The sequence below is a fragment of the Miscanthus floridulus genome, chromosome 9 (assembly GCF_019320115.1).
Source record: "Miscanthus floridulus cultivar M001 chromosome 9, ASM1932011v1, whole genome shotgun sequence".
Classification (NCBI taxonomy): Eukaryota; Viridiplantae; Streptophyta; class Magnoliopsida; order Poales; family Poaceae; genus Miscanthus; species Miscanthus floridulus.
In genome coordinates, this window is record NC_089588.1 from 58,917,798 (window position 1) to 58,943,982 (window position 26,185).

General features: G+C 49.2%; 1 protein-coding gene across 1 annotated transcript; it reads left to right on the forward strand.

The window, feature by feature from the left end:
- Positions 1 to 347: 347 nt before the first annotated feature.
- LOC136481992 (uncharacterized) lies at positions 348 to 4,758 on the forward strand. The gene is made up of 4 exons (XM_066479249.1): positions 348 to 648; positions 785 to 1,319; positions 3,281 to 3,482; positions 3,685 to 4,758. Exons 1-4 carry the CDS (start codon positions 348 to 350, stop codon positions 4,606 to 4,608), a joined length of 1,962 nt encoding a protein of 653 aa, XP_066335346.1. The 3' UTR covers positions 4,609 to 4,758.
- The last annotated feature ends 21,427 nt before the right edge of the window (positions 4,759 to 26,185 follow it).

Sequence of the window (26,185 nt, forward strand, 5' to 3'; positions counted from 1 at the left end):
CCAGCTCAGCATGTACAGCAATTGCTCGCCAGTTGATCGTCTGCAATTTGGCGACCATCACAAGCAATTCCTTCGCAGCATTGACTAGCTAGCGATCGATCCCAAAGTCATCTCACAAGATTGATTATTCTCGTCCTCATCCAATCATATCAGAGCTGCTATAGACATTCTTATTGTGAAGTCGAACGCATGAAGCGATATGGGAGATCGGCCGGATGTATAAATACATGTACATGCTAACCATGCAAGATATTCGAGAGTAGCCGTACTGCAACTGCAATTAGTCTAGCTAGCTGCAAGAAGAGCATTTTGATAATATTTGGCATTGGCAACAAGCATCCAGCCATATGCCGTCGCTTCAAGCGGTGATGGTGCACGGCGGCGAGGAGAAGAAGGTCGGCGACACGAATGGAGCGCCGCCCACGTACACGCCGCATACTCTGGTGAGCCTCCTCCGGGCGCGGTCGGAGCGGAGCACCAAGGCCGAGGAGAAGGTGGAGTGGGTGCGGTCGCAGCTCGTCGGCCACGACGCCGAGTTCGAGACGCCGTTCGGCCGCCGCGCGCTCCTCTACGCCGACCACACCGCCACCGGCCGCAGCCTCCACTACATCGAGGACTACATCCTCAAGAACGTCCTCCCCTTCTACGGTCAGCGTGCATGCCTCTTCACTCCCCAAGCAACACCGTCGATGCATGAGCATGGGCATGGCCGCATGCGTCTCGATCATCATAAACTGGAAGATGTTGTCGACACTACATGACAGATGCATGGCTGTGTGTGCAGGGAACACGCACACGGAGGACAGCTACGTGGGTAGCAAGACGACGCGGATGGCGAGGAAAGCGGCGAGCTACATCAAGCGGTGCATGGGCGCGGGCCCCGACGACGCGCTGCTCTTCTGCGGGTCGGGCGCCACGGCGGCGGCGAAGCGGCTGCAGGAGGCGATCGGGGTGGCGTGCCCGCCGGCGCTGCTGCGGGCGCGCGCCGGCGCCGGCGCCGCGCAGCAGCTGCTGCGCGCGGAGGAGCGGTGGGTTGTGTTCGTGGGGCCCTACGAGCACCACTCCAACCTGCTGTCGTGGCGGCAGTCCCTGGCCGACGTCGTGGAGATCGGCGCGGGTGCGGGCACCGACGGCGACGACGGGCTCGTCGACCTCGCCGCGCTGCGGCGCGCGCTGGCGTCGACCGAGTACGCCAACCGCCCCATGCTGGGCTGCTTCTCGGCGTGCAGCAACGTCACCGGCGTGCTCACCGACACCCGCGCCATCGCACGCCTCCTGCACCAGCACGGCGCCTTCGCCTGCTTCGACTTCGCCGCCAGGTACGTGTTGTACTCTCTAGGTGCCTGTCCACGATGTATAGAATAGTAGTTTGCATTGAGGTACAAACTTCGATCAAGTTCTTTTTAACATATATATGTATATACTTGTAAAATTCACGGTTGTGCACCTCAGCTAGAAATTAAGAATTGTTCAGGTTTTTTTGTTTTGTAGCCGTGAATTTCTAGGCTCGTACGTGACAGTCGTGACAATATATGAAGTATGAACACACAACTTAATAGTCTGACACGCATGCATGATGGCCAAAATTAAAGTCCTTGCAGCTATACAGTTCAATTCCAAATGCAGGCAGCAACTCTCGTTTTGTCAACGTGCTATAGAATATATACGTGAGGTTTGAAACTTGACGCCATAGAACAATTAATGCAAATGTAAGCACCTGTATCAGAACGAAATTCAGTCCACACTGCATTTCTGCAGTTTGATCCATTCAGCGGTCCGGACCTGATGAACAGACAAATCAAGCGTCATTCTTTGAATAGTAATAACAACTAGGCCAATTTGATTTCGCGATTTGATTTCCTCACCTGCAGTTAGGGATGAAAACGGACGGAAACGGACGGAAAAACTCATCTCCCATTTCTGTTTCTATATTTTAGCGGAAACGGGATCGGGTTCGGAAAAAAACGAAATTAAAAAAATATAGGGATATACAGAAATATGGAAACAGACAAATAAGGACGGAGAGACAGAAAAATATGTTAGAATAACATGATCAAATATTCTTGAGTATACATGAACAAAGTCACAAAATAATATACACGTACGAAATTATCGGTCCAATATTCACTAATATACCATGTGTTAATTAACATGCATAATTTATGATTAGTATGTTTATGAACATATCAATTTCTAGACATATCTCATATAGATTGAAAATGATGAAAAACGGAATAAATACAGGTCTATTCTGGATAAAAATGGGATCTCGCGGAAACGGACAGAAAACCCTTTTCCGTTTTCATAAATACGGAAACGGGATCACACAAATACGAAAACGGACAGAAGAAAGTAGAAAACGGAACAGGTTGGAACGGGATTTTTTCCGTCTGTTTTCAACCTTACCTGCAGCTGCAGGCGCGCCCGTTTCCTCCATCCTTGACATCAAAATTTGACAAATTTTGCCACCTGCTGCATGCTGCATGATGATATCACTTTGACCTGCAGATGCCACCATCACGTATTGCATCTGTGTACCAACGCCATACGCTATCAAATTCATGGCTTGCCAGACTTATTATTATTAAGAACGCATCCATCACACGTTATATAGTAGTTAGATGACCCCTTTTTTTTTCCTAGCCGGAGCAGTATTTTTCTCTCACAGAAAATCAGCATAAACAGTAAAAATCAGCATGAACAGTGCCAGATTTAGTCCAGCTGAACACTCTCGAAGTTGCTGAAATGTTTTCGCGTCTGGTTTCGGCATCGTTGAAGCAATCTCATACATATTTTCCTTGCCCGGCTTTGTTTTGTTAATTTTATTTCCAAGCCAATTAGAAGGAGCGGAAAGAAACTGAGCCAGAGGTCAGCATCGCAAGTCCAGTTCGTAGCTCATCCGACAGCGAAAGCCATTGACCTCTACCTGCTACATGTATACGCGTCACAACTCAGAACAGAAAACCGATCAGAACATAGCCTCGCTCTCTCAAGAAACCACAAAGGCCTTCAATGGCCGGTGTTGCATTGCATACGCCGCGTCAGAACTCAGAACGCGACACATCTCAATATTGTTGTTTCTGCACCGACACAACTACGAAAACCAAGATATATACGCAGTACGAAAATAAATAAATAAATAAGATGGCATTTCTACTTGTATATTGTACATGCGTCAGCAGTGTACCTGTGCTCACGTTTCTTGCTCAGATAACATTGTGTCCTGCACTGCATGAGACATGCGTGAGTCGATCGTTGACATCCCCGTGTGTCTGAACAGCGGGCCCTACGTTGACATCGACATGCGGTCGGGGGAGATGGACGGCTACGACGCGGTGTTCCTCAGCCCGCACAAGTTCGTCGGCGGGCCGGGCACGCCGGGGATCCTGCTCATGAACCGGGCGCTCTACCGCCTCGCCGGCATGCCGCCGTCCACCTGCGGCGGCGGCACCGTCGCCTACGTCAACGGATTCAGCGAGGAGGTGAGTGAGACCACCAACGACAATCGAGCCGCCGTGTGCTTCTGTACTTATTTGTTCATGCATGTAAATTCCAAATTAAGTATAGTACAGGTTTTGATGAACCCGAATGTTTCGTACTCTGCTACTGCAATCTTTAAAGTCGTGATATGCACGCTTGACGCTGACGCACGTGTGCCGTACCGTACACCCGCATGCATTGCAGGACACGGTGTACTACGACGACATCGAGGAGCGGGAGGACGCCGGCACGCCGCCCATCGTGCAGAAGGTGCGCGCGTCGCTGGCGTTCTGGGTCAAGGAGCACGTCGGCAGCGACGCCGTCGCGCTGCGGGAGCAGGTCTACGCGGAGGCGGCCATGGCGCGGCTGCTCAGCAACCCCAACGTCGAGGTGCTCGGCAACGTCGCCGCGCGCCGCCTGCCTATCTTCTCCTTCCTCGTCTACCCGGGCGGAGAAGGAGATGACACCTCCTACGCGTCAGCGACCGGGAGCCCGCGGCGGCGGCGGCTGCCCCTGCACGGCCGGTTCGTCGCCAAGCTCCTCAACGACCTGTTCGGGATCCAGGCCAGGGGCGGCTGCGCGTGCGCGGGGCCCTACGGCCACGCGCTCCTCGGCGTCGGCGAGGACCTCTCGCTCCGCATCCGCGACGCCATCGTCAGGGGGTACCACGGCGTGAAGCCCGGGTGGACGCGGGTCAGCTTCGCCTACTACCTCTCCCGCGACGAGTTCCGCTTCGTGCTCGCCGCCATCGACTTCGTGGCCGCCCACGGCCACCGCTTCGTCCCGCTCTACAGCTTCGACTGGGCCACGGGAAACTGGGCGTTCCGCCGACGGACGTTCAAGCACCACGTCATGAGGGAGGAGCTGCTGCGCGATCACCGTGGCCGCCGCACCTCCACCACCACCGTCGTCGACGCCGATTCGGACGACGACGACGAGCAGTACTACCCGAAGAAGAAGACCACCGCCGCGGATCAGCAGCAGGCTGCTGGCCTGACCACCGACAAGTTTGAGAGCTACCTGGAGACTGCCACCAAGATCGCGCTGTCGCTGCCGGACACGTACCATGAACTCGTTGCGAGCGTGCCCAAGGGATTGGACCCCAACGTTATACTCTTTCGAGTGTGATTATTAACTAATAAATAGTATTAATTGGAGCCAAATAAACCGATATCGATTGACAGGGGTGCTCTAATCACTATACTGTATAGTGTATATATATAACACTGAGTTTTTTTATTTGGAAACCAAAAGTATAGAGAGTTCCCGACAACGGAAAAGAACAAGTTTTTACGACTATAGTTTCTTATGTATGAAACGATGCCCGTATTATATAATCCCTCCACCATGAATAAAATGGAGACCATCCAGGGCCTCATGTACTGTTCAGACATTTTTTTTTATAGTTGCTCCTTTTTTACTGTGCACCACTGTTTAATTAGTACTGTTTGATTCTATTTATTTCTCTGTTTGTTACTGTTTAGCGGTTTATTACTGTTCACTTTTCTGCAACTGCTCATATGTACTTTGTTCGTGTTTTTTTCCGCTGTTCATTAACCTGCACAGCGGAGCGCGTGTTTTGTGCTAGTTCTGTATCATGACTATGAGTGCCATAGACCAGGAGGGAGGAGTAGAGTCACGGGCCATGGTCGTTTCTCTTATAATTCGTATTTTTCAGCTTATTTTTTTTAGTTAAAATAGTGTTTTTCTCTCACAACAAATCAGTCGGGACAGTGTTTCTACTTGTTTTTTTTCAGCGAAGCGAACGGGGCCATGGACTGAACTGCTTGCAAGGTACACCAATTGAAATGCAGTTGTATACTCCCTCCGTTCTTTAAAATAATCAATTCCACATAGTTTTCCTAAGTCAAATATTTTTAAGTTTGATCAAATTTATGAAAAATAGCACCTAGATTTATAGCACCAAATTAATATTGTTAGATACACAATGAAATATATTTTCATCATTGTTTATTTGATGTCATAAATATTGTTGTATATTTTTTATAAATTTGAGCAAACTTAAAAAAATTGATTTAACATAACTCTAGGAATTGATTCATTCAAGGACTCAATGAGTATTTAATAGCCATATATATATAACTGCCAGTATACTGCTGTATCCTTCTTCCAAATATTTTGGTATATTTCATTTCAGTTCCTTAATCCACTTCCTAGACTGATCAGGAGCAAAGCTAATGCATAGCTCACTGGTAGAGAACAGAGCTTTACTCCCGGTGGGGAACCCCCTCTAATCCCGGTTTCCCACCCGGGAGCAAGCATCCGGGACTAAAGGGGTCATTTAGTCCCGGGTCCGGTGGGTAACACCAACCGGGACTAAAGGTGCATCCTGATATGCCACGATGGCCGGCACCTTTTAGTCCCGGTTGGTAATACGAACCGGGACTAAAGGTTTTTTTTCTTTTTTCTTTTCTTTTCATTTTTTTGTTTTCTTTTCAAAATAGGTTTTCGAAGTCGTATTGTACGCTGCTAATTATACATTTATACGCGCATATAGTATGTTTCGATTCAAGCACAATGAACGTATTAAATCACACAATTCAAGCATAGAAATATATATATATATATATACATGCATGCATGCATATGTGTATTTTACATTATATTATTTCATGTGCATATATTACAAAAGATTGCATTACAATTGTTGTGATATAACAAGTTTTCTCTCATCCTATAGCTTGGCTTCCATGACAGTGTTGGGTCAAAGTAGAACTCGCCCTTGGAATCGATGACCTGCTCATTAAAAAATCTGGCTATAGACTCTTGAATTGCTTTGATTTGGTCTTGCCGTATGACATTTTCCTCCAACCATCGAGCCTACAGGTTTGAATTAAAGGAAAATAAATTAAAATATGTACATACATATATATATATAAAGACATAGTAACACAATCAATAATAATAATTAAATGAATATATAGTGTATTTTTAACGTACTTTGAGTCTCTCTGTAGGAGTTCTTTAGGAGACCACCTTGATAAACTTGCAAACATAGTAACCACAGTAGTTGTTCCCCTGTTCCTGCCTCAGACAGCACTTTACGAGAAAAAGATTTGTCATCCAATCTGGTGATCCGGTGAAAGCTATATGTTTAATTAATAAAGATGATGCGATTTAGGGGACTTACTTTCAAAGGGATTACATTTAGTGGCGCTTTGCATTTTCCCATGTGTTGCTTCTCAATAAAGGTTTTCCAAACACTACCCAATAAAAAAATTGCCACATCATCAGATATAGTTAATCATCATGTTTGTGTGTATATATAGTTGCTAGAGATACCGAAATTACCTCTGGATAATATCTATCATATCTTGATAGTCTTATTGTGGTTTTCTCATCGAGTCATAGATTATCAAGTGACTTTTCACCAGATCGATGTCCATCAATATCCAGTGATTGCTGCATGTGTTTATAGGATATAACGCATAACACTCATTAATTAACAAGAATCAACATATTAGCCATTAAGGATGATCGACATTATTAACACTCACTTGAAGTTGTTGGGAAAGAGTATATCCTTCTTGTGGCGTTGGTTTACTAAGAAGTTTATGAGGTTACTCTCTGACTCAGACTTCCAATTAGTCTTTGGAGTAACTGGGTCTTTGAATACTATATGGGGATCAACAAAACCAATTTCATTGCAACCTTCCTTTCTGAGCTCTGTCATTATAAATCTGCATATATATAGTACTTGTTAGGATAATTTATATGCATATACACACATATGATGAGTTTAATAATAGATCGAAAGAATTATTACTTACAGGCAATAGCAGCTAATGATAACTTTGTCCAGAGAGGTCAGGTGGCATAGTTGATGAAATTCTGTAAAGTCAACATACATAACATCATCGCCACAGAACTAATGTTCGTCTCTAATTCTGACACCAACGCAGAAGTCTCCACCGATAGACGCCTGCATGTACCACTTGTTTAGCAGATACATTTGCGTCCCCAGATCAGATAAGGCTTGAGGGTTGTATAGACTCTGGCCTAGTACAAATTTTTTCTTTCAAATATCAACCTCCGCCGCACTCTCAATGTTTCCATCACCAAACATCTGGTAAAGGTCGAGACCAGTCTCATCAATAAATTCACCAAGATGATCCAAATCAACATCCGGAGGTATGTTTGTCTGATGCATTAATCCTAAATTCGAACTATATTCATTACTAACAACTAGTGGGGGGACTGATTGGTGCGATTGTTGTCCGAGTTGTGCAACTCCTTTCCCTGCCCGCTTCTTTTTCTGTGCCGCCTCAATTGACTTGGTGAGAGTGCGGTCATAGTCCGTTAACGTTGATTTGGACGGCTTACGAGATTCCCGCTGTTGTTGCTGGTAAGAAGCCACCTTTTTTCTTAGAATATCTGGAGCTACGAAGAAGTACGGTTTCTCTGGGTTTCTCCTTGCTTCTTGATTCTTTTTAAGTTTGTCATAGAATCTAGACATATCTTTTTTATATGCATCAGTTCCTTCTTCCTTCTCTTCAAATATTATTTTGAGAATAGCCCTTGGTTTCACGGTGGCTTTCTTTGTCGGCGGGGACTGGTTCTTCGTTTGCGGGGCTGGCCTCTTGCTAGTACTTGGCTTCTTGGTAGGCGGGGGCGGGGGAGGCGTTGGAGACCTCCTTGGAGGTGGTGGCAGCGGCGTTGGAGACCTCCTTGGAGGTGGCGGCTGCGGCGTTGGAGACCTCCTTGGAGATGGTGTTGATGTAGCCTCGCCTTCCAACATATTGTCATCGTATAAAGCACTATGATGATCTGGCGATTGAACAATTGGATTTAGGTTGGGGGAGGATCTGCTACAAAAAAAGGAATGACATATTATTATGAGTAGATTGTTAATTATTTAAGCCATTATAAATTAATGATGTAGTGTTTTCATCCGCACCTATGGTGAGGTAGTTCAGGAGGAGGTGGAGGCGACATTCTGGGAATGATGATGTAGTGCTTGCGCCATAGAATGAATGTCTTCTCTGCTTCTCCGAGAGTCTTCTCACCATCTCCTCCAGGAATGTCAAGAGGCAAATCACTAAAACCTTTTTCAGCTTTATCTACCGAGATGGTAGCATATCCTTCTTGGATTATATTCCTATAAATCCTTGGTGTCTTGGTTCAGTCGATAGGATTAACAAGACCGATAGCCACCTTGATTGTGGAATTCCCCTTCGGAATGTGTAGCTCACACGATGTACAAGGTTCAGTGACGCAATCCACAGGGAAGCGCAGTCGTGTGTCCCCTTGATTTGGTATCTCTGTGGAAGCGTAATTGCTTTTCAACTGAACAGATTGGCTAATGTTGATTCCTGGCTCTGATGTCTGCTTGCTTGCACTCACTACTATTTGCACTTGCCTTCTGATTTCCTCCTGCATTCTCGCTTCAAGGTTTTTTTCCCGCTCCTGTGCTTCACGCACCGCTTCCTCCAACCTCTGGAGCCGCTGTGCCTCTTCTTCCTTCTTTCTCTGACGGCTTCTGTAGGAAGGTCTATCCTAAGGGAATCCATGCTCTCACGAGACACTTCCTTTGCCTCTAGTTCGGCCACCATGTTCAATAGTCCCGATGGCGTATGTCAATTCATCCTTCTCTCTGTTGGGCCTGAACGCACCACTACTAGTAGCTCTCTAAGCATAAAACAATCTTTCTGCTGCTTCTTGCAGTCTTGCGCCATAAACGCACTTCCCTGTCTCCTGGTCCAGTGTTCCCCCATGAGCGAAAAACCAATTCTTTGCACGCTCTCCCCACTCGAGTGATTCTGGTGTGATACCCTTGGCAAGAAGGTCTGCTTCCATTTTGTTCCACTTCTTAATGGCAGTCGGGTAGCCACCTGATCCCAAGTTATGGTGGTATGTCTTCTGTTGGGCATTACGTTGGTTCTTTATCACCCGACTCACACCCTCTTCCAATGTCTTGTACTGTACAAACTCATCCCAATAGGGCCTCTACTTTGAGATCGGGCTTGGGACAGTAAAATCTGGTGCTATGTTCTTCTTGACATACGTCGTGTATAGGTGTTTCTTCCAAGTCTGAAACTGGGTGGCCATCTTCTTCATTGCCCAATCCCTAACTCGCTCCTTCAATTCATCACCATCTATTATATCATCATAACCATCTGTTTAGAGCGTGAAATGTTCCAAAACATCATTCCAAATTAACGTCTTGTCATGATCGGAGACAAAACTAATATGAGGAGCATTGGTCTTCTTCTTCTTCCATTTGCGGGTACTGATCGGGAGCCGGTCCCGTACAAGGTAACCACAGTGGTGCACGAATTTCATTTTATTTGCCCCCCCCCCGGTTCGCCTGTATCCACATTGAACTCCGAGATAATGAAGCGGCCCTCCAATGGTTTTTTGGGACCTCAAACATTTTTTCTCTTCGTTGTAGTTGTTGATGTCGATCCAGAGGGCTACAAAATATAAACTTATTTTAATGTCAAGAGCACACATAAGACATATGATAATATATATAGCTATAATAAAAAATATATACTTGGCCATTTTGTTCAAGAGCTAAGTATTGACTCCCGTCATCTGCATCCTCTTGCACGTTATTTTTAGCACCATCATCGCCGGAAACTTGAGTGCCAGTGTTGATCAAATTCATCATCAACTCCTCCTCATCCATGTTTCTCGGGTTGGCCATCTAGCTTCAAAAAACAAAACCAATATATAGTACGTCAAGTCTTTGCTTACATGCGTAAAATCTATGAACAATATGCATTATTAAATCTTGCCCCTCGGTCACGGACGCAATTCGCCACACTAGGGCGAACTGCGTCGGTACTAGGGCGAATTAGGGATATACATAAATGGCCGAGGGCGAATTGCGTCGGTGACTAGGGCGAACCACGTCGGTGACATCAACAACGTGGTTTGCCCTGGTGTGATTGTTTAGCGTTAACGATAACGATAATACGAATGTTGATCGACTAGGCCGCGAGAGAGGGCGGTGTGACAAGAGTGGCGGTGCTCCACTCCGCCGTATATATGTTTGTACACATGGGTGAACGAGGACGGCGGTGCTCCACCGTATACATAGAAACGCATGGGCGAGAGAGGGCGGCGGTGCTCCGTGACGTATATATACATGCATATGAATACAAATGACGTATATATACATGTCGGCGCGGTGGCTGGTGTGCTGACGACGACGACGTGAGGTGGGCCGGGGTGGTGTCGGTGCGTGATGTTGTGATCCTATGTACCATGTGAACCATGTAGTCATTCATCATATATCTTAAACTAAACATAGTCACTTTATTAACTACAATATATCTTATGCCAACACGTAATACGAATGTTGATTGACTAGGCCATGAGAGAGGGCGGTGTGACGAGAGTGGCGGTGCTCCACTCTGCCATATATATGTTTGTACACATGGGTGAACGAGGGCGGCGGTGCTCCGTCGTATACATAGAAACGCATAGGCGAACGAGGGCGGCGGTGCTCCGTGATGTATATATACATGCATATGAATACAAATGACGTATATATACGTGTTGGCGCGGTGGCTGGTGTGCTGACGACGACGACATGAGGCGGGCCGGTGTGCTGATGATGACAAGACTCTCTTGTGCATCCTCTCCACACGCGTTGCGCGATCACCGATGACACTCTTGTGCATCCTCTCTATGGGTACGGCAAGATGGAGTTCTGCTTGCTCCTCGAACCCCCATACCCTGTCCAGGGCAGGGTCTACGATGGTTGTGGCGAGCCCACCACGCTCCCTAGCTACCAACAGAAGGCTTGAACCTTGAAAGGCTTGAAAGGTACGGTAAGATTGCTCTCGTCGTTGCTAGCGTTGTCTTCTCACTAGTTTTTGGAATCCGGCCAGTGGCCATGATAGCCGCGCGCCATTGCCACAAAAGCCGAGAGACGAACTCACCTCGGGCGGGTGCGGTGGAGGGCCAAGGGTGCGCGTGGTGGAGGGCCGCACGAGGTCATCGGCACGAGGTCGTCGGCAGTGGAGGGCCGCACGAGGCGAGGTGCAGGCTCCGGTGTCACGAAAGACGAATCGGCGGCGGCACGAGGAAGAAGAAGAGAGAAAGGGTGGCGGTGTTCGACAAGGAAGAAGAGGAGGGGATCGATCTGCGCCAGGCACTGGCGATTATATACCAAGGAGATTTACTCCCGGTGCCAGCCACCAGCCGGGAGTAAAGGTCCTTTACTCCCGGTGCGTATTACCAACCGGGAGTAAAGGGTTTTTTTTTGCGGGCCACGAAACTGCAGCCCACCTTTACTCTCGGGTGGGCTTCCCACCCGGGAGTAAAGGTGGCCTGCAGTTTCGTTTCCCGTCAGTTTTGAGCAAATTTTTTTAATAGAAATATGGATTTTCTTGTTAAATACATAGTAAATTAAATAAAAGGCATAAAATTATTTTGTTAAAAATATGGATTTTCTTTTTCTTTATTGCACATAGGAAAAATGTATAACCTAACTTTTTTATTTTTTGTTATAATTATAAAACATAATGAAACTAATATTTATTATTTCGTTAATGCAAAAATGTAGTGTTTAATTAAAATTATTAAAACTATTGGTTTTGGACAAGAAATTTGTTTTCACATCATTTTAACGTTAATATTTTAATTTTTCATCACTCAATATCCTAATTTCACTTTTTGAGAGAGAAATCCCACCAAATCAAACATTGATTTAATTTGAAACATGACATAATAAACATCTGAATTCACAATTATTACATAATATCTCAAACACACACTACATTAAATAACTATATCATCAAGTGGGCACAGCAGTGAACTTCTTCTTTATGTATGTCCCTTGGTTATGATCGCGTCGTAACCATGGAGTGTCCTCATCATTTACCAAGATGCTAGGGTCTTTGTTCACTTTGAAGGGCGGAATTCGGTCATACTTTTCATAATCTTCTGACATGTCCAACTTGTCCTCAATTCCCACGATGACTCTTTTCCCTGAAAGAACTATGTGGCGCTTTGGCTCTTTGGTTGAGTCATTATCGTTTTCCCTCTTTTTGGTTTGGTAGACATATAATTGACATAGAACACCTGATTCACATCCTTGGCAAGGACGAATGGTTCGTCTTTATACCCAATATTACTAAGGTCTACTGTTGTCATTCCATACTCGTTGTCTACTGTTACCCCGCCTTCGGTCACCTTGACCCATTGGCACTTGAACAATGGGATCTTCAAAGTAGGTGCATATTCTAGTTCCCATATTTCATCTATGCGGCCATAATATGTCTACTTATTCCCATTCGGGTCTGTGGCATCTATGCGGACACCACTGTTTTGGTTGGTACTCCTTTTATCTTGGGCTACTGTGTAGAATATGTTCCCATTTATCTCATACCCTTTGTATGTTACGATATGCCATGATGGTTGCATAGCCAATAAATACAGTTGCTCATGGATGCTCTCATCATGTAACACCCTGGTGTTACATTGTAATGTTTTGCTGAAACTGTTTCATAAGCATCTGGATTTTTGTGCATATGTGTTTGACATGAGGTGTAACTCGATGTTCGAGCACTTGAAACGTTCGTACGAAACATGAGTCCGTGGGTACGTTTCATGTATTACTGTGTAATCGCAGTGTTCCGGGATCTAAAAGGGCTAAAAGAACGTGTAGCTAACGGCGATAAAACTAGGTGGTCGGACAAGGTTAGCTGGCTAGTACCTCGAGTAGGCTGGGTTTGGATTCCGACGCGGGATCGGTTGTTTCAACGTCGTTTTCATATGTTTCGGAAACGGCCGACGATGCCATGTTTGGCAAACTCTGTGGAACGATTGGCTTAAGAAGTAGCGCGATGTAATGACTGCGATCGGTAGTTTGATGAACCGTCTTGTGCATCGAGCAATTAGTTTAGCGTTTGGGACATGGCGTACGCAAATTCTAGCTGCTTTAAAAGTCGTGCACATCACCGGGTTGGGCGCTGGGCGCGGTCACCACCCGGTCGGCTTGCCAGCGCGCTGTGCCGGCGGGCCTGAGCCACTGCCGCGCTCGGCTGCGCTCGCGACGCCGTCCACGCGCACGTATCGCGCGTCCTGACCACCTGTTCGCTGCTGACGCCTGCGCGCTCTGCCTCGCTGCTCGCATCGCCAACCGACGCGTCGCGCTCGGACCGCCGGCCGTGCTCTGCCTGCCTTGCCCTGCCCCGTGTGGCCGTGGTCGGGCGGGTCCCGCGTCCGCGTCGCTAGCGGCTGCGCTCGGCACCGCTCAGTTGACCCTTGGCCGTTTGCGCGTTTAGAAAACTGCCGCTGCGCTGTCGCCTCGGCGTCGCGTCCGCCGTGTCCTTGCCTGGCGCCGGCCGCAGGCGAGCCATGCCGCGTTTCGTCGTTTGTTGCTGCGGCCGTGCGAACGGCTGTCGGGAGCACGCCCTGGGTTCCCCATAGCCAGGCAAGGCAGTGCCGAGCGTTGACGTCGCAGGCGAGCCATACCGCGACGGGACCTCCTCTGCCTCCGTTGTCCCCCTTGCCGTCGCGACCTTTTCTTCCAATTCGTCGTAGTGGGTGCAACGTTTTCCAATTGGCTTTGCTTGCAGCTCCGTTAGCAGCCGGTCGTCTAGCCTACCCCACCGCGCTGCCATTCTCGACTCACTGTGTTTCAATTTTGGACTCCCGCGCCACCGGGTCCATAAGGCCGTGCCGACGCCCTCCAGCGGCGAGCCAGCCCCGCAGTACACCTCGTGGCGATTCAGTGCACCCACAGACTCGCCATGTCCTCCCGAGCACCCCGCGCACCTCAGTCCTAGCGTCGCAGCAGGCCAGCCCCACCGCCACGGTAGCGCCCCCGTCGGTCATCACCGCACCGCCGCGAGCTCACGTGGCCAGCCTTGCTCAGACTGCCTCCAACCTAACCGTCAACGCAAGGGTGTCGGTGAGTGCTCCCTGGTGCTCGCTAGCTCGTGCGCTGGCCTCGCCTTCGATGCTGCTCACGGGAACGCAGCTCGCTCTTGCAGGTCAGGAGCCGCCGCCGGGGAGGGAGGTCGTGCCTGCATCTCTGCTCGTCGTGTCGCCTCCTGTAGCTTCTACGTGCTGTCCAGGTACCTATCGGCCCCTTAGGTAGGCTGTAGGGGTTCAGGTGAGGCCGGCGTGGTCGCCCGGTGCCGTGCCGTCGCGCCGGTGCGCGCCCTGGGGGGGGCCAGGGACCTCCTCGCGGTGAAGAAGAGGAAGTGGGAGGGTGCTGGTGTAAAACGGTAGAGTAGAGGAACAGTGCCGTAGAGCTCGTAGTAAATGCTGAGTTCGTCGGGGGTGTTCGTGCAATTTTTACCGCGCGCGCAGGCTTTTCCCTTCGCGGGCCGTTGGCCATCTGGGCCGCGCCTCCGCGTGGGCCGCGCGCCTGGCGGCTGTCGCGCGCGGGCGGGTGGGCGAGTTGGGCCGGGCCGCGCGTCGTGGGCCGGCCAAGGAAGTTTCAGTTTCTCTATTTCATGGTATTAGAAATTGTTTATCTATTTAGGTTATGAGCTGAACTTAAATAATTAGTAGTAAATTGCATGGTTGTCCAAAAATAGCGAAACAAAGTTTGTTAGGTTCGCAAAAATGTCGCCTACCTGGTAGTGCAGTTGGTTTCCCATTAGTGGTTAGGATGGTAGGCTCATAAGCTTGATGTAAAAGGCTTAGCGGTATATCGATCTTTAATTGCAAGATTTGTTGTGGTAAACCGACGATAGCTTTAGCTTTGAAATCGTTACCGTAGGTTCCTTAGGCATTTATATCCTTGCTGTAAAAATGGTAATCGTCGAACGAGTCGTTTAATGACGTAGTTAGTATCCTTGCTTTATCGTAAACTGGCATTAGGGATATGAATATCCGTGGTCATCGTAAGAATGTAGGACACGTTCATACTTGTTAGTAGTACTGGTATGTAACTTAGACTTTAGTGGGTAGACCTCGCTTAGTAATGTAATAGAGGTACTTTTGCATGGAGAATTTCTGTTGCCATGGTGTAACCTTTGCATCGTCATTTCATGTAGATCACGAACAGGTAGACTTCGTACCCGTCGGTGATCCGGAGTATGACGAGGTGATCGAGGAGTACGAGGAGGAGCTTTTCACACAGGAAGGAGACCAGGAGCCTGTTGGTACTGACTTTGCTGACTCGGCACCTGCCCAAGGCAAGCCCCGGTGCATAACCCCTATTTTTAAATGATCACTGAATATATTTATATGATATGCATTTACGTTACAGGCATTTTATGGAAGCTACATGCATAAATATATCCACCATGAGTCCTACTAGTACAGGTCGAGTAGCTGCTCTGCTCAGGATGACGGTAGCGTGAGTAACCTGTCGTTACTCGCAAATAGGTGATTAAACTATGATATCACGATGAAATAATGGAAAGGAAAAATGGTGACCGGACAGGGATGTGGATTTGGTACTGGTGGGTGTGAGGGGTTGTGTCCTGCGGCCAACAGGGCATAGCCCGGTTACACTTTTTCCCTGTCTGTGTCGATTAAGGACCGGTCGTTGCATATGACTCTAGGCAAGTCACAGATTATTGTCCCGAGCACATACTTGGGTATGGGCGCAGGGAAGGCTTGCTGCTCTCTTGTCGCGGATCCGGCTCTTTCCGGACCGACTGATGGGAAGAGGAGGTGGTGGAGGTCCTTGCGCCGCACTGAGTCCGGGATTCAGAGGCGGGGGCTTGGAGTCCAAGTTTGGACGGGGACCTGGACACCCGGGACAGGAGAGTGGTGGGTTAGTCCTGCTTGTGCCTTGGGTACAAGCGGGGCGTGTGTCTTCGGGGCACCCAGCTGGGCACATTGATTCGCGAATCGCCGGGTTACCCGGTACGGCTTGTCTGCGGTTTAGCACCGTAGTAAGAACTGGAAGTGGAAAAGGAGAAGAAACAGTATCGATTGCTCAACTCTTGCTTGAAAGTAGCACAGGTGCTTATATAGATTGACTAGATAAAAACTTAATACGGCTGATAATAATAATATATCAATAAGGACTCACTATTAGTACTTGCTTTTGGCTAAAAGAAAACCAGCAACCATAAAGCCTAGCATATTCCTTGGAGTCGGGAAAGTATTCCCACTATCGGATAAGTCTTGCGAGTACATTGTGTACTCAGGGTTTATTTACCCCTGTTGCAGGTGATGCTTGAGGAGTATCCTTGTGTGGAGGATTCTTCTGGTGGGCTCAGACGAAATCCTCGTTATCTTATCGCTAGATGTTACCTTTTAATATTCCGCTGTTTATTCATTCCGAACTCTGTATTTGGTATTGTAATAATGAACTTTTCAGAAACTCTAATGTATGAGATGGACTTGTGTTGTAACTCGTTTTCATTATTGGATCCTTGGGGAAAAATGTGGATCTTTCGGGCTCTCCCTCGGGGTGTGTCCGATGGATACCGCTCGTGGTAGCGGCTTTCGGGGTGCTTAGTGTCTGGTGGAAGACGAGCGCCTCCGTAAGTACGCTATTTCGGGTGGTTCTGCCACAGTTGGTATCAGAGCCAATAATGGTCACGAGTTCCTCACTCTTTTACAAAACTAAAAGTTTGACCAACAAAAGTTTTGCGAAAAGTAGGATGCGATTAAGTTAAGTTATATAAGTATAAGCCCTAGCTATATGGTGTACCTAGGATAGCGGCACTGGTTTTACCTAATCAGTTTTCTGCAGGTACACTGACTTACGTTGCGTAAGAAATCGCTTAGTAGACGGAAAGTGAGTGTGCGATGTGCCGAACATGTTACGAACGCCGCTATATTCCGGCTTGAGTGAACGTATAGGTCGAAGCATGCATCATATAATAGCATCTTACTTGCACTAGGAATTCCCCTTCACGTATAATGGAAGTAGTAAATGGGTAGGACTAACTTAATGAATACTTTAATAAATGTGCTGCCATCTCTCTAATCCCTAGATTCTAATCGGAAGGGTAGTCCTAATGGATGGTTCGTCTCTCTTACAGATGAATCTGAGGTCCGGACGTGGGAGCACCAGTTCGGGAGCGGCCAACGAGGGCCATGGTGACAGTGCTCGGGCCGTTGAGCGTGACGACGAGGGAGCTCGGGAGGTTCCACCTTTGGTTCCTCATCCTGTCCCAGCCGCCACCACCGCCTCCGCCGCTGTCCGCCGCGGAGGTTATGGTGGAGTTGTTGGCTGCTCGTCAGTGAGTCAGCCGCTGCTCGATCAGGAGACCTGCTCGTGCCTTGGAGATTATGGCACAGGCCGTCGCGGGTCTCGCCCGTGGAGGCCCCGGAGGCAACGGTGGGAATGGGGGTGGTGCTCGCCGTCCTGAGGGGCAGTCCTCTTATCAGGACTTCCTCAAGACTCACCCGCCCACGTTCACGCCGTCGGACTGATCCGTTGGAGGCGGAGCACTGGCTTCGCACGCTGGAGCAGAAGTTTCGGCTGCTCGGAGTGGCCAACGAGCTGAAGGTGCACTTTGCGTCCCAGCAGCTTTTGGGGTCCGCAGGTGCCTGGTGGGAGACTTTCCTGGCCGCGGAGCTGCCGGGATCATCCGGCAACGTGGCAGGAGTTCTCCACCGCCTTCCGCGAGTTCTTCATACCTGCTGGCGTTATCCACCAGAAGGTGACCGAGTTCATGGAGTTGCGTCAGGGGAGCAGGACGGTAATGGAGTATGTGAATCAGTTCAACCACTTGGCTCAGTATGCTGGTAGTCAGGTGGACACGGATGACAAGAAGAAGGATCGCTTCTTTCGTGGTCTCACTCCCGTTCTTCAGGAGAAACTGTACCTGGGAAACTATCAGACCTTTGGGGCTCTGATGAACGCCGCCATTGCTCTTGAGGGTTTTCAGCGGGCATCTCAGGCGGATTGGAAGCGGAGGAGGGTGGCAGCTGGATCCTCCAGCCACCCTTATACTCAGAAGGTGCAAATTGTGAGGCGGGGGTCCTATCAACCATCCGGCGGGCCTCCGTTCCGGTCACCCCAGCAGACCTCACAGACTTCCGCTACTCAGTACAAGGCACCTCAGCAGCAGGTGCAGCCCCAGCAGACTCAGGGACAGCAGGTCCCACCTCGTCAGGGATTCGGGAACAAGCCTGGTGCTTGTTTCAAGTGTGGCAAGGAGGGCCACTATGCCAGGGAGTGTCCTCAGCAGCAGACAGCTCAGCCGTCTCAGCCGTCTGCAAATTCCAGGCTGGTTAAGAGGACTTTCATCAAGAGGAAGGTGCCCAGCAGGTCCGGTCAGGTGCACTTCACGGATGCTCAGCAGGTTGTGCATCAGGAGACAGTTATGGCTGGTATGTTTACCATCGAATCCCATCCAGCTTTGGTGTTGTTTGATTCTGGTGCATCGCATTCCTTTATGAGCATGGGGTTTGTAGAGCGGCACAATTTATCACTTGTGGCTATACCGTATGCCTATAAGATCCGTACTGCGGGTTCTCAGATGTTCATCAACACCCGTACGGAAACAGTAAGTTTGGTATTAGCCACCCACACTTACCGTCTACAGTTCATGATAATGCCTGGGCAAGGCATTGATGTTATTCTTGGGATGAACTGGTTGCGGGTGTATGGGGTAGTATTGGATATGAAAAGAAGAAGTGTAGAGTTACGGCTTCCGTCTTCTGAGGATAGGATGACTCTCATCATACCCTCAGAACCGGTCTTACCTGTTGCTGCCCATGCTGAAGCCGTTCCTGATCTTACCTCCATTCCCAGTAGTATGTGAGTTCCCTGATGTTTTCCCTGAAGATCTTCCTGGTTTGCCACCGGACCGTGAGGTAGAATTCTCCATTGAGCTTGAGCCTGGTACTGCTCCTATCTCCAGACGTCCGTACCGCATGGCCCCAAGAGAACTAGCAGAAATGAAGAAGCAACTGGAGGAGTTGATGGACAAGGGTTTCATCCGCCCAAGTTCTTCACCATGGGGTTGCCCAGCGATTTTCGTGAAGAAGAAGGATGGTACACTGCGGATGTGTGTGGATTACCGCCCCCTCAATGCGGTAACAGTTAAGAACAAGTATCCCTTGCCCCGCATAGATACTTTGTTTGATCAGTTAGCTGGTGCCAAGGTGTTCTCAAAGATAGATTCTCCGGATCAGGCTACCATCAGATCAAGATCAGGCCACAGGATATACCAAGGACAGCTTTCTCTACTAGGTATGGACTTTATGAATACCTAGTGATGTCTTTCGGCCTCACCAATGCCCCGGCCTTCTTCATGTACCTGATGAACTCAGTTTTTATGCCGGAGCTAGATAAGTTTGTGGTAGTTTTCATTGACGACATCTTAATCTATTCCAAGGATGAGGAAGAGCATGCCCGTCACCTCCGGATAATCCTGACTCGGCTAAGGGAGCACCAGCTGTATGCTAAATTCAGCAAGTGCGAGTTTTGGCTTGATCGAGTGCAGTTTTTGGGACATGTGTTGTACACCTGAGGGCGTTTCTGTGGATCCCAGCAAGGTGCAAGATGTAGTAGATTGGGAGTCTCCAAGGTCTGTGCACCAGATCCGTCAGTTCCTTGGGCTAGCTGGATACTATCGACGTTTCATCCCTGATTTCTCCAAGATAGCCCAGCCCATGACTAAGCTGCTCCAGAAAGAAGCTAAGTTTGTTTGGAGTCCAGCTTGTGAAGAAGCTTTTCAGTCCCTGAAGACTTTTCTGACCACTGCTCCTGTGTTGGCTCAACCTGATATTCGAGAGGCCCTTTGATGTTTACTGTGATGCCTCGAAGACGGGATTGGGGTGTGTACTTATGCAAGAAGGGCGTGTGATAGCTTATGCTTCTCGCCAACTGAAGAAGCACGAGGTGAACTACCCTACCCATGATTTAGAGCTAGCTGCTGTAGTTCACTCTCTGAAGATTTGGAGGCATTATTTGTTGGGCAACAAAGTGCATATCTTCACGGACCACAAGAGCCTTAAGTATATTTTCACTCAGTCTGAGTTGAACATGAGACAAAGGAGATGGTTAGAGTTGATTAAGGATTATGATTTGGAAGTCCACTATCATCCAGGAAAAGCCAATGTGGTGGCTGATGCTTTGAGTCGTAAGTCGCATCAGGTTGAGGAAATACCCTTGTCACTCCACCACACCTGAGGTGCTAGCTCAGATTGCATTAACCTCAGAATTGCTGGAGCAAATTATTCAGGAACAGAAGGGAGATCACGAAGAGATTCCTCACATCAAGAAGTTGCTAGCAGAAGGGCGTGGACCTCATTTTAGCATTGATAAGCAAGGAGTCGTGAGATACAAGGATAGACTGGTGGTTCCAGTCTAATGAGGAGCTGAAAGGAAAGATTCTAAAGAAGCCCATCATTCCAAGCTGTCTATCCACCCTGGTAGCAACAAGATGTATCATGATCTGCGCAGGCTGTACTGGTGGTCATACATGAAGCAAGATATCACCCAGTTCGTTGCGGAATGTGACACTTGTGGCAGAGTCAAGGCAGATCATATGCGTACTCCTGGATATCTACAGCCCTTGCCCATTCCTGTCTGGAAATGGGAGGATATTTCCCTAGATTTCATTGTGGGTTTACCCCGCACCTCCTCTGGTTTTGATTCTATTTGGGTCATCGTGGACCGTCTCACCAAGTCTGCCCACTTCCTTCCGGTGGACACTAGATACAATGCAAAGAAGTATGCGGAGTTATACTTTGATCGGATTGTGACCCTACATGGAGTTCCTCTCACCATCATTTCTGATAGAGGGTCAGTTTTCGTCTCTCGTTTCTGGGAGAAACTCCAGGAGTGTTTGGGAACTCGCCTTCTCAGGAGCTCGGCATACCACCCACAGACAGACGGCCAAACGGAGAGGGTGAACCAGGTGCTCGAGGACATGCTGCGGGCTTGTACAATCTCTTTTCCTGAGAAGTGGGATCAGTGTTTGAAGCTGGCCGAATTTTCTTATAACAACAGCTATCAGGAAAGTATCCGTATGGCACCCTTTGAAGCTTTATATGGACAGAAGTGTCGAACCCCACTAAATTGGGTTGAAGTAGGAGACCGTGGGTACTTAGGCCTGATTTCATAAAGGAGGCTCGAGAGAAAGTAAATATAATTCGTGAACACTTGAAGTCAGCTCAGAGTCGACAGAAGGCTTACGCAGACAAGCGAAGAAGACCTTTGGAATTTGCAGCTGGAGATTTTGTGTATCTCAAGGTATCTCCTATGAGAGGGGTACATCGGTTTGGTGTCCATGGCAAGTTAGCCCCTCGGTATGTGGGTCCATACAAGGTGTTGCAGCAGTGTGGTCCCGTTGCTTATCGTCTCCAACTCCCTGAAGTTCTCTCGGCAGTTCACAATGTATTTCATGTCTCACAACTGAAGAAATGCCTACGAGTTCCCGGAAGAATCTGTGGAAATAGAAGGACTTCCGCTCCAACCTGATCTGTCCTACGTGGAACATCCTATAAAAATCTTGGATGAGAAGGAGAGAGTGACCTAGGAACAGGGTGATAAAGTTTTACAAGGTACAATGGCAAAACCATTCAGAGGACGAAGCCACCTGGGAGCAAGAGAACTACTTAACAAAGCATTACCCCCATCTCCTCTCTGGGTCGGATAGCTAGTTTTGCGCCAAATGTACTCCCTACCTCTTTCTCACACTAGGCACAGGAAATCTCGGGTCGAGATTTTGTTTTAGGGGGGTAGATTTGTAACACCCTGGTGTTACATTGTAATGTTTTGCTGAAACGTTTCGTAAGCATCTGGATTTTTGTGCATATGTGTTTGACATGAGGTGTAACTCGATGTTCGGCACTTGAAACGTTCGTACGAAACATGAGTCCGTGGGTACGTTTCATGTATTACTGTGTAATCGCAGTGTTCCTGGGATCTAAAAGGGCTAAAAGAACGTGTAGCTAACGGCGATAAAACTAGGTGGTCGGACAAGGTTAGCTGGCTAGTACCTCGAGTAGGCTGGGTTTGGATTCCGACGCGGGATCGGTTGTTTCAACGTCGTTTTCATATGTTTCGGAAACGGCCGACGATGCCATGTTTGGCAAACTCTGTGGAACGATTGGCTTAAGAAGTAGCGCGATGTAATGACTGCGATCGGTAGTTTGATGAACCGTCTTGTGCATCGAGCAATTAGTTTAGCGTTTGGGACATGGCGTACGCAAATTCTAGCTGCTTTAAAAGTCGTGCACATCACCGGGTTGGGCGCTGGGCGCGGTCACCACCCGGTCGGCTTGCCAGCGCGCTGTGCCGGGCGGACCTGAGCCACTGCCGCGCTCGGCTGCGCTCGCGACGCCGTCCACGCGCACGTATCGCGCGTCCTGACCACCTGTTCGCTGCTGACGCCTGCGCGCTCTGCCTCGCTGCTGCTCGCATTGCCAACCGACGCGTCGCGCTCGGACCGCCGGCCGTGCTCTGCCTGCCTTGCCCTGCCCCCGCTGTGGCCGTGGTCGGGCGGGGTCCCGCGTCCGCGTCGCTAGCGGCTGCGCTCGGCACCGCTCAGTTGACCCTTGGCCGTTTGCGCGTTTAGAAAACTGCCGCTGCGCTGTCGCCTCGGCGTCGCGTCCGCCGTGTCCTTGCCTGGCGCCGGCCGCAGGCGAGCCATGCCGCGTTTCGTCGTTTGCTGCTGCGGCCGTGCGAACGGCTGTCGGGAGCACTGCCCTGGGGTTCCCCATAGCCAGGCAAGGCAGTGCCGAGCGTTGACGTCGCAGGCGAGCCTTACCGCGACGGGACCTCCTCTGCCTCCGTTGTCCCCCTTGCCGTCGCGACCTTTTCTTCCAATTCGTCGTAGTGGGTGCAACGTTTTCCAATTGGCTTTGCTTGCAGCTCCGTTAGCAGCCGGTCGTCTAGCCTACCCCACCGCGCTGCCATTCTCGACTCACTGTGTTTCAATTTTGGACTCCCGCGCCACCGGGTCCATAAGGCCGTGCCGACGCCCTCCAGCGGCGAGCCAGCCCCGCAGTACACCTCGTGGCGATTCAGTGCACCCACAGACTCGCCATGTCCTCCCGAGCACCCCGCGCACCTCAGTCCTAGCGTCGCAGCAGGCCAGCCCCACCGCCACGGTAGCGCCCCCGTCGGTCATCACCGCACCGCCGCGAGCTCACGTGGCCAGCCTTGCTCAGACTGCCTCCAACCTAACCGTCAACGCAAGGGTGTCGGTGAGTGCTCCCTGGTGCTCGCTAGCTCGTGCGCTGGCCTCGCCTTCGATGCTGCTCACGGGAACGCGCTCGCTCTTGCAGGTCAGGAGCCGCCGCCGGGGAGGGAGGTCGTGCCTGCATCTCTGCTCGTCGTGTCGCCTCCTGTAGCTTCTACGTGCTGTCCAGGTACCTATCGGCCCCTTAGGTAGGCTGTAGGGGTTCAGGTGAGGCCGGCGTGGTCGCCCGGTGCCGTGCCGTCGCGACGGTGCGCGCCCTGGGGGGGGCCAGGGACCTCCTCACGGTGAAGAAGAGGAAGTGGGAGGGTGCTGGTGTAAAACGGTAGAGTAGAGGAACAGTGCCGTAGAGCTCGTAGTAAATGCTGAGTTCGTCGGGGGTGTTCGTGCAATTTTTACCGCGCGCGCAGGCTTTTCCCTTCGCGGGCCGTTGGCCATCTGGGCCGCGCCTCCGCGTGGGCCGCGCGCCTGGCGGCTGTCGCGCGCGGGCGGGTGGGCGAGTTGGGCCGGGCCGCGCGTCGTGGGCCGGCCAAGGAAGTTTCAGTTTCTCTATTTCATGGTATTAGAAATTGTTTATCTATTTAGGTTATGAGCTGAACTTAAATAATTAGTAGTAAATTGCATGGTTGTCCAAAAATAGCGAAACAAAGTTTGTTAGGTTCGCAAAAATGTCGCCTACCTGGTAGTGCAGTTGGTTTCCCATTAGTGGTTAGGATGGTAGGCTCATAAGCTTGATGTAAAAGGCTTAGCGGTATATCGATCTTTAATTGCAAGATTTGTTGTGGTAAACCGACGATAGCTTTAGCTTTGAAATCGTTACCGTAGGTTCCTTAGGCATTTATATCCTTGCTGTAAAAATGGTAATCGTCGAACGAGTCGTTTAATGACGTAGTTAGTATCCTTGCTTTATCGTAAACTGGCATTAGGGATATGAATATCCGTGGTCATCGTAAGAATGTAGGACACGTTCATACTTGTTAGTAGTACTGGTATGTAACTTAGACTTTAGTGGGTAGACCTCGCTTAGTAATGTAATAGAGGTACTTTTGCATGGAGAATTTCTGTTGCCATGGTGTAACCTTTGCATCGTCATTTCATGTAGATCACGAACAGGTAGACTTCGTACCCGTCGGTGATCCGGAGTATGACGAGGTGATCGAGGAGTACGAGGAGGAGCTTTTCACACAGGAAGGAGACCAGGAGCCTGTTGGTACTGACTTTGCTGACTCGGCACCTGCCCAAGGCAAGCCCCGGTGCATAACCCCTATTTTTAAATGATCACTGAATATATTTATATGATATGCATTTACGTTACAGGCATTTTATGGAAGCTACATGCATAAATATATCCCACCATGAGTCCTACTAGTACAGGTCGAGTAGCTGCTCTGCTCAGGATGACGGTAGCGTGAGTAACCTGTCGTTACTCGCAAATAGGTGATTAAACTATGATATCACGATGAAATAATGGAAAGGAAAAATGGTGACCGGACAGGGATGTGGATTTGGTGCTGGTGGGTGTGAGGGGTTGTGTCCTGCGGCCAACAGGGCATAGCCCGGTTACACTTTTTCCCTGTCTGTGTCGATTAAGGACCGGTCGTTGCATATGACTCTAGGCAAGTCACAGATTATTGTCCCGAGCACATACTTGGGTATGGGCGTAGGGAAGGCTTGCTGCTCTCTTGTCGCGGATCCGGCTCTTTCCGGACCGACTGATGGGAAGAGGAGGTGGTGGAGGTCCTTGCGCCGCACTGAGTCCGGGATTCAGAGGCGGGGGCTTGGAGTCCAAGTTTGGACGGGGACCTGGACACCCGGGACAGGAGAGTGGTGGGTTAGTCCTGCTTGTGCCTTGGGTACAAGCGGGGCGTGTGTCTTCGGGGCACCCAGCTGGGCACATTGATTCGCGAATCGCCGGGTTACCGGTACGGCTTGTCTGCGGTTTAGCACCGTAGTAAGAACTGGAAGTGGAAAAGGAGAAGAAACAGTATCGATTGCTCAACTCTTGCTTGAAAGTAGCACAGGTGCTTATATAGGTTGACTAGATAAAAACTTAATACGGCTGATAATAATAATATATCAATAAGGACTCACTATTAGTACTGCTTTTGGCTAAAAGAAAACCAGCAACCATAAGGCCTAGCATATTCCTTGGAGTCGGGAAAGTATTCCCACTATCGGATAAGTCTTGCGAGTACATTGTGTACTCAGGGTTTATTTACCCCTGTTGCAGGTGATGCTTGAGGAGTATCCTTGTGTGGAGGATTCTTCTGGTGGGCTCAGACGAAATCCTCGTTATCTTATCGCTAGATGTTACCTTTTAATATTCCGCTGTTTATCATTCCGAACTCTGTATTGGTATTGTAATAATGTACTTTTCAGAAACTCTAATGTATGAGATGGACTTGTGTTGTAACTCGTTTTCATTATTGGATCCTTGGGGAAAAATGTGGATCTTTCGGGCTCTCCCTCGGGGTGTGTCCGACGGATACCGCTCGCTGGTAGCGACTTTCGGGGTGCTTAGTGTCTGGTGGAAGACGAGCGCCTCCGTAAGTAAGCTATTTCGGGTGGTTCTGCCACACATCACTTTGACATTTTTTTCGCAACCAACCGTCGAAAGTTTCCATATGCTTACACGTAATCCAAGCTTT

Excerpts from the sequence above, each read along its gene's own strand:
- LOC136481992 (XM_066479249.1), top strand. The coding sequence starts at position 348 with ATGCCGTCGCTTCAAGCGGTGATGGTGCACGGCGGCGAGGAGAAGAAG. Across the intron at positions 1,320-3,280 it reads TGCTTCGACTTCGCCGCCAG|CGGGCCCTACGTTGACATCG; the intron begins GTACGTGTTGTA and ends GTGTCTGAACAG. Across the intron at positions 3,483-3,684 it reads TCAACGGATTCAGCGAGGAG|GACACGGTGTACTACGACGA; the intron begins GTGAGTGAGACC and ends CATGCATTGCAG.